Here is an 8,745-nt window from a genome sequence, read left to right as displayed (position 1 = left end):
AATAACTGTGCATTTCATCACAGCTTAGCCCTTACTACACGGCTCTGAGAAAGCGTCCCTTCTACACTTCCTTAAAATCACCTTGGAGATGATTATCCAGAGCAAAGCATACAACAGAGGCCCTCGTGCCCTCTGACAGCGTTACAACACATTGATCCCCTTCCCAATCCCATACAAATATCACATGGGATTATGAATCTACCCTAGTACATATGCAGGGCTTTGATGTGGCTTTTTTGCCCTTGCCTGGGAACACGGTAATGCCCTGGCAAAACAAGTAAAAGTCCCTCAGAGGTGAGGGAGTTCTATATTCTATAATATAGTTTAAAGGCTGGATCTTGGAAACAGCTTGTGTCTTGGCCCAAAATGGTGCTACAGAGTATCACTATTGCAGTCATACTCTGCATCACCTACTAGTGCGATACAGATGTTTTCATTGGCATTATGTCGCAGGAAGCCCTGGAATCTTAAGACTGTAATGAGACGGGTAAATATACATCACAATCAAAGAAAGTAAATATACATCGGGGGTTTCAAGCCTCGATTACCAAGGCTGGAGGAGGACATCATATAAAAACACGCTCGCCAACATGTGTAAGCGTACATAAATGGCCTTAATCCATACAGATTGCCTCAGTCGCTCTTAATCTGTCACATAGGCTGGAGGACACATCAGGAAGCATTTTTAACAAATAAATTACTCTAACAGTTGGTGGTTGGTTACCTGGTCGACTAGACGAATGCATGAGCCACAGACAAAAATTGACCTAAATTTAAATGGTGGCTGGTGTTAAATGCCCTCACAGGTCTCGACTCTAAGAACCAGTTTAAACCTTTCGTAAACATTGAACTTTAATGTTATTGTGCATAGCATTATTTCACACAGCCCTGTGTCAGGTAAGACACTGGTCACTATTGTAAATGGATATTGATTGTAATTTCTGCATTAGGTTATTGCATAACATCTGGAAAGCAGTTTGCTGTAATGGACACACACACACACACAAAAAAAAAACTTAACAAGGGGGTGTCTACGAGATGCTCAGTTATCTACATTTGACACATGAAGAAACAAACCACTCAGCTCCTTCAGCTCTTGAAACGTGTCTGCTCACAGATGTGGTTGAATTTCCTGAAATGAAAATAAACAAAACATACATGAAGAGCTGCATGAGATGACATGAAGCGTCTCACACAGGTCTCCAAACAGCAGACATTAGGAACTATAGCACCAAGTTTATACAAGGACTCCCTCTAGTGGCAAAATAAGTGAACAACGTGCATGGGGCTGGCACCCGGTGTCTCACATCTCGGTCATGACTGTCCAAAGTGTAGCCAGATTTATGACTCAGCAACCATCCATTTATGGATGAATGATCAACATGCAAAAAAAACAAAAAACTGTGGCTTTTCAAAATAAGGGTCTATAAATGCTCAGAAGTCCATCTGATATATCATAAAAAACTATAATTCCTGAAAACATTATTAAATGTCATGTATGTCACATTAACATTTATAATTTCATATATATGATGATCAAGTGTTAGTTGGGTGATTAGTAGACAATCACCCAAGATGGGTTTGTGTGATATTTTTTTTAAATGATAAAACTATGGCTACTTATAAACCAATAGTATAGTAGAGAAGCAAGACAAGCTTACTTGATACAGAAGAGAAGCAATACACTGCAGCATTTAAGCATTTCACTTTTTTGTGTCACTGGTACACTGGTGGGTTGCTCTTAACTGCAATTCCACAATATGCCCACTAGAGGGCACATAGGATTTCTGAGACTGAATGAGTTTATGCGGCGCTTTGTGTGTAGAAAGACTTACATTGCATGATGCGCCTTCACCTGCGTACGACAGTTGCGTCCCCAGTAGCAGTCGGGACGAGATGTGACAGCAGCTGAGGAAAGAACATCAGACTTAAGTTGTCAGATGGGTATGAAGTGAAAGTCTCAAAGTCAAAGTCTAAAAAGTTGAAATGTCATTGAAATTGGCTCTACAAAAAGGATTTCGGTCCGTCTTACCTGACAGTTCAGATGGAGGGATGTTCTGTCTGTACTTGTAGGCCAGCTCTTTGAATGCTCGCAGGCCACAGCAGAAGCACAGGATGGCACTTGGAGAGATACGACAATCTGACAGACACGAGGACAGGATATTACCCATGTTTCTTTTTAATATATGACAGTGTGGCCAAACTGTCGCAGTGAAATGCATCTGTATCAAAGTCCACTACTGTGTAATGAAAGTGCTTTGGGCTTTGAAACTGAAGGCTCACCGGTCAGATAGTAGTTTCCCTGCTGTAAGCCCTGCAAAGACTCCTGGAGCAGATCTCTCCATGACTTCCCCCTGGAGGACAGGTAGTTCTGGTGGAAGGATGGAAATGCACAAACAAACGCATCTTAACATCGCATGTTACAGTGGGTGCAGACATGCATTCCAAGCATCTTACATTCTCAGCATGGGTTGTAAGCTCTAGTTTCAGCAGTTGACATACGGGGATAGTCCTTCTTACCTGGAGGATCTCGGATTCATAGTTGTTGTTGTTCAGCACGCCATCCAGACACTTGTCTGTCAGATTAAGGTCTGAAAAAAATAAATACATTTAAAAAAAAAATAAAATAAAAAAAATGGTGGATTTGAACTACGAAACATTTAGCAAACTACAACATATAAATTGGCAGGGCAAGGAGAGCTCACAGGTTTCTCCCACACACAGTCACTCTACCACACTGCTGAAGTGTGTATGGAGCTTGGACTCTCATACTGTGTCTTGTTATCACATTATTATTATTACTCAAATATGGTGTACATTTAGTGATTACATGTGAATGAAACTATATTCTATGCTGTGCTTGTTGTGAAAAAGGAAAGCGCCAAAATATATTCTGCTGCTTTTTTTTTTGAATCATTCAAATTACAGACACTATTAATGAATCAGCCCCTTACATTAAAAGGTCTATCACCCAATACAGGTCGAAGCCCACTACCCAGCAATAAGCCTAACGGTGGAGACCCCCCCCCCTGGGGCTGTTTTGCTGAAACGGGTACATACCACTGAATCGAGCCAGACAGCCTTGACAGCCAGTCCTCTGGCAACCCCAGTACATATGACAGAAGGGTCGCTGGCACAGCACACCTGTCAACAGACAGCACATCATGCATTCGAGGTGGATAATGGAGGTTTTTTTTGCAACAATCTGTCCATACCTGTGCTTTGAATATCAGCTAATTTTAACATGCATTGCATACCTTTAAGTATGTATATTAAATATGTCTTTACACTGAACAGCCTATTAAAAAGGTGCACCAGCACTCTGGCTTATATTATCTACGTATATTAGTTTCCTATATTAATCTTTCTAATTCACTGCAGTTACATGCAGTTTTCTGACTGACAGTATACCATCAGCCACATTACATTACATTTCTGCAGAGGGACTAACGAGCTGAGGGAGCACTCACATTGTTGAGCAATAGCCTGCTGGCTGTTTAGCTCGGCCCGTCTGTCTGGCATTGGCTGGAGGCAGCAGGTGCAGATGAGATGGCAGCCCTGAGGGGGGCAGCGGTACTCCTGAGGGGCTGCAGACAGAACGGGAAAAGAAAACATGGAGAAAACGCGGAGATCTGAATGGAAGGCGGGAGGATCTTCACAGTTGTGTTAGCTATCCAATCTACACTCTAAATCACCTGAGGGGATATCAGAGGATGTTGAGGGCTGCTCCCCCGTGGGCTTTGCAGACCCCTCCTCAGTTGCTGGTTTGGGTGGAGGAGGTACAGTAGTTGGCGCTGGTAGTCCAGGGAGCCAGTAGCTTGAAGTTGTAGCAAACAGCACCTGACTGACCTCCATCCTGTAGCCAGGACACTGTCTGCACATCACCAGAGGCTGACTGGGGACAGAAAACACGAGCAAAGAAATTCTCCATGTGAGGATTTTTCTTCCCTGAACAGGCTTCCAACATTGGTACCATTACGACCTACTCCCAAAAATATATGCACTGCCGTTAATAAGAAGCATCTTGCATTCACAAACAATCTGTCTGTCAGTAATGTCGCCTGATGTGACCAGAAGAAACAGACAAACACGAAAACATGCAGGCCGCACACAAACATTTATACAAAGGGTGAGCTAATGTAACTTTAGTCCTGTGGATGTCGATGCAATGTTACTTTCAGGCAGCTATTGTTCCATTAAATCCTCTTCAAGATGCTCATGAAATAAACATCACTGCGTTATCCTCCTCTCAAGCTAAACCCAGACAGTGAAAAGTATTTTAGTGATCAAGTGAACGAGCAGAACGACAGAGACGGAGAGAGCGGTTCGGTTTGGTTATAATGGCAGAGTCACATGGACACAAGTCCTTCCCCAACTTTTCCACCAATGACGCGACAGACGAGAACACACCTGTAACCATGGCAACTGAATACTACAAAAGGCAAACAAAACCAGACTAAAACGAACACAAATGTCTACAGTTTGACTGAAATGTACATTTGTTGGTCAAAAGACCAAAACTAAATTCAGGATCAGGTGCCAAAATGAACACTGGTTCCCTACAAAATACAAACCAGACCTTTTACCTAATGTCTGAGGAGTCGCTGTCATTGTCAGAGAGCTCAAAGAGGTAATCCGAACTTCCCTCCTCATCAGAGAAAGAGCGCTCGACTTTTGGCTGCAACATGTCCTGAGTTATCTTGTTACGGCTGTCCATGCTCTTCAGGTCCTCCTCACTGCGACACTTTTCTGTGGGACACAAACGTGTACACAGTCGGTCTCTAATGAGATTTGTTGGAATGTATAACATTATGGAAATTAAACAAGTTGCTATTTAAGTGAGACCATTTATTTGTTATGCAAGTTGTCATGATTAAAATATGCTATTAAAATGATCCCGATCGGTGCAAACCTGGGTGCTGGATGAGGTAGGCCTCCACCAGGTTGTTGAGGATGTGGTTCTTGTGAATCCGCTCCACGGGGCAGCGGCAGGTGGGGCAAAGGGAAGAGCGCTCCATCCAGCCCGAGTAGCAGGCAGCGCAGAAGACGTGCATGCAGGGCTGCAAGCTAAAGCGAAAACAAGAGACGTCGAATTAAAACTCACACACATTATTGGCTTTTGGTGGTCGTGCAAAGTGCCTCACAAGAGCACAAAGTGGGGCTCAAGCCCCAAACCTCGGATATCTGTGCGGGTGCCATGGTGCCTGAGATCTTACCTGACGCAGTCATGCAGTAGGTCCTGGCAGATAACGCATGTCAGGGTCTCCTCCATCTTGTCCGTCTTAGTCCCTTCCACCGGTGGTTTAGACAAAAGACTCCCAAGACGTCCCTTAGTTGAACCGACCACTTCTGTACTGGAGGTGTGTGGCACGCCAAAATCATAATCTTTATCTGTAAAAACACAATAACTGTATATTACATGCCACACTGAGTCAGTAAGACAAAAAAAAAAAAAAAGGACCTATTTTATTTATGCAAGTGCATTTCCGAGCGCGCACTGCTGTTTGTTGTTTGTGCAGAGGGGCTTGCTGAAGGTAAATACAGATCAGAGGTTGTAGTGATGAATACAAACACACTCTCAGCGATGCGAGAGCGTTGATGTGATTGGCCGAAGCTACTGTGCCAACTCACGGTGAAGCATGACGACATCAGTTCAACAATCAAGATCACAGAAAAATCATGTTGTTGTCTGGATGTCGATATCCACCAAAATACCGACTGCTTGCTTAGTGCTGCTTAAATTAGACCAAATACACCGGTCAGAGCATTTCTTACGCTGGTCTTTGCGCCGCCGCGAAAACAGGACCCAAAATCTAATGTCAGAGTTAACAAAAAGAGAAAAAATAAAAATAAAAATACCACCATCAGTTTTCCTCCTCTTGCTTTCTCGCTCCATGTGGTCCATGTCTTTCTCCTGTGCAGCGTCTTTAGCTTGGCCTAATGAGATGCAAGAACAAACAATAACAAAAGTCCAATAATTTTGTTTACACGTCAAACTGCATGTTTGGATGTACATAGATTACGCAAGAACTACGTTGAAAAAGGTGTAGACTAGGTGATAGTACTGGTAGTTATCTCAATGTGATAAAACGTTGTCGTAACATATTAACAGTGTTGTGACATGGTTTACGTCATGACTATTTACAGCAGCCACACACACATGGCTGGAAGGGGATGCAAAAGTTGCAACTGGCTCCGCCAAAAAAGGAGCTGCTTGTGGTGTGAAAAATTCTACAGAAGAAAACTTGTGAGGTTGGTGTGTCGGTAAAAGTGGAGGGAAATGGCTCGGTTAATCACAGGAAGGTGGGGATTAGGGAAAAAGTCAGTGCACAAAGCAGGAGAGAGAAGACAGCGCTGTCAACGCCAGCTGCAATCAGCTGACTAACAACATCAGGTCAGTTGCCATGATTCGTTTCCTGATTTTACAAGGGGTTTACATGCCGGACTCTTTCTCGGAAGAAGTCACTTCCTGGAGCCTTGTCATCACCATGGAGGTTACCAATCAACCACTCTGGGAAGTCACTGCTCCTAGCCAAAACATAGCCCAGAACATAACCACAGAACAGTCCTTCTACCAAAAAGGAACTGAAAACATGCTGTAGATCATCATTAACAAGCCCTCTACATGAACTAATAAAACTAAAAGGTCCTTCCTCTCACCACAATGGATCGTCTTCAGCATTGTGTTAGCAGAGAACCTACCAGAGTCAGGACAGGCTGTGGTTGCCATGGGACCAGAAGCAGAAGGGCTTCCAATACAGAAGTGGGAAGAGGAGGTGGAGGGCTGAGGTTCCTCCTGAGTTGGGTCACGAGGGGCCTTTGAGAGCATTACAGGCTCCACGGAGAGGGACATATCTGAAGGTGGAGCAGGACTGTGGGCCGACCTCTCCACGTCTGAAGTTCAGATACAGGGTGGGGGTTACTAGTGAGGCACCATATAGCTGTGGAATAAAAGTGGTTGCATTCAACAAAAGGAGATGTGGGGAGCGAACAGCCTACTTACCATAACCATGCTGTGAAGGGGCTTGCTCCGTACTGATTGAGTGGTAAACGTAGGCGATGTCTACAAGGTGACAAGAGAACACGCTGTCTGCCTTTCCTTCTTATGAATTCATATAGACATTATTCTCATAGCTAGACAAAATGAACAACTCACTCTGTTCTGGCTCACTTTTCCTGTATACAAAGTAGATGATATCGCCGTTCTGCAGCATGTGAGTTTGCTTCTTGACCAGTTTGGACATGTTGATCACCGTGCCATTAGTACTACAGACAAAAACAAACATGCCATTGGACGTGTCACTGTATGAAAAAGGTTTCGTGTGTTTGTTTTATGGAAAGGACAAGTATCAAAGTATCAGAGGTACACACTCGAACAGCTCTAAAAAATACAGTCTCTCTTTCAAACACACTTTTTAATCATACGGCTTGTTTAATTTAGTCTCTCAACAGTTCCCCACAGAACTTATATTATTCAGCTACATCCATCAGGGAAGAGATATTAAGCACGCGGTACCTCATGTCTTCGAGCCACGCCAGCCCCGAGCTTTCATCTTGCACAATCTTGCAGTGCTCCCCTGAGACCAGTTTGTTGGCTGGAAAGGACAGATAACATCCTGGCAACAAAAATGAATAAAAACACCACCATGAAAACACAGAATAGACTTAATACAGATTACTTTGGCTCTCTAAAACAGAGCTGATGCAATTAATTGTTCAGCTTTTTAGTGCCCTTTTTTTTTTGGGGGGGGGGGGCACTATAATGGGCAATAAACATATCTGCCGCAGTTAAGAGTATAACATGTTTTCATGTGTATTTCTTTTTTTCCCCCCCTTCTGACCAATCCAAAACAGTTCTACATCATCAGCCAATCTCTTCAAATAAATATCTTGATTTATAAATAACACTTTTATTGCCCAGACATAAGCTAACCAATTAAGGCTAGCCGCTTTGCAATGCAAAAAAGTAGACCCCCAAAAGCTCTCGACAACAAAGCAGACACAGGGGGATATATATATAGGCCTAACCTTTTCTTAAGCAAAACCCATACAAAAAAAAAATCTACTTAATATTCTGTCCACATGTTCTCAATGGACGCCTTTTGTTATCATCACAAGGGGTTGTCTAAGTTTGGTGCACTAAAGACGGCTTTGTGTTTTCAAGGGGGAGGTTTTAAAGGTTCCAGACACTTACAGCAATGCACTGCAGGCAAGACTGTCTTTTGTTAACAGGCATCACCACTTTTAGAGCGGTTTAAAGCAGGACAGAAAAAACAAAAACAACAACAACAACAAATCAAATAAGACGCCTTACATTGTTCATTCCACAACATACAGAAACTAACCTTTTTTTCTGCCAACCGTGCATTCTCTGTTGAAGAGCAGGACAGTTTCACTGGAGTCCACTTTGACTAGCTTCCCCCATGGCCGTCCTCTTCTGTAACTGTCCATCTCCCACTTTTTTTTTTTTTCTATAAAGGAATTGTTAGAAAACAAGTTGCATCGTTTTATAAACAGGCGTCAGGCAGATGGTAGCAAAGAGAGGGTTAAATTACCCAAAACAAAACCTGCTGAGACATTTTATTTATATGCAACCAGATGGGTTCTAATGTCAGATGCCAAACTAGGTTGAAAATCTGACATTTAAAAAGACACTTAACCAGATTGCACTTATTTCAACAAGACTTCGACTTGAGCAACGGTTTAGTTTTCAAGTCCCACAGTTCTGTTAAGCCACAACACATC

At 43.0% G+C, this 8,745-nt stretch overlaps 1 protein-coding gene across 1 annotated transcript; it reads right to left on the bottom strand.

Annotated features, from left to right (window-relative positions):
- Positions 1 to 876: 876 nt before the first annotated feature.
- On the bottom strand, positions 877 to 8,451 carry chfr (checkpoint with forkhead and ring finger domains, E3 ubiquitin protein ligase). Its single transcript, XM_070904598.1, has 17 exons — positions 8,346 to 8,451; positions 7,517 to 7,616; positions 7,157 to 7,266; positions 7,004 to 7,063; positions 6,703 to 6,894; positions 5,860 to 5,937; positions 5,217 to 5,391; positions 4,913 to 5,067; positions 4,587 to 4,749; positions 3,696 to 3,895; positions 3,471 to 3,587; positions 3,061 to 3,144; positions 2,521 to 2,591; positions 2,284 to 2,371; positions 2,033 to 2,140; positions 1,836 to 1,908; positions 877 to 1,132 (listed from the first exon to the last, which is right to left on the bottom strand). Exons 1-17 carry the CDS (start codon positions 8,449 to 8,451, stop codon positions 1,090 to 1,092), a joined length of 1,923 nt encoding a protein of 640 aa, XP_070760699.1. The 3' UTR covers positions 877 to 1,089.
- Between the last annotated feature and the right edge of the window lie 294 nt (positions 8,452 to 8,745).

This window comes from Enoplosus armatus, chromosome 4 (genome assembly GCF_043641665.1).
Source record: "Enoplosus armatus isolate fEnoArm2 chromosome 4, fEnoArm2.hap1, whole genome shotgun sequence".
Lineage (NCBI taxonomy): Eukaryota > Metazoa > Chordata > Actinopteri > Centrarchiformes > Enoplosidae > Enoplosus > Enoplosus armatus.
This window is presented reverse-complemented; position numbering and strand designations above follow the sequence as displayed.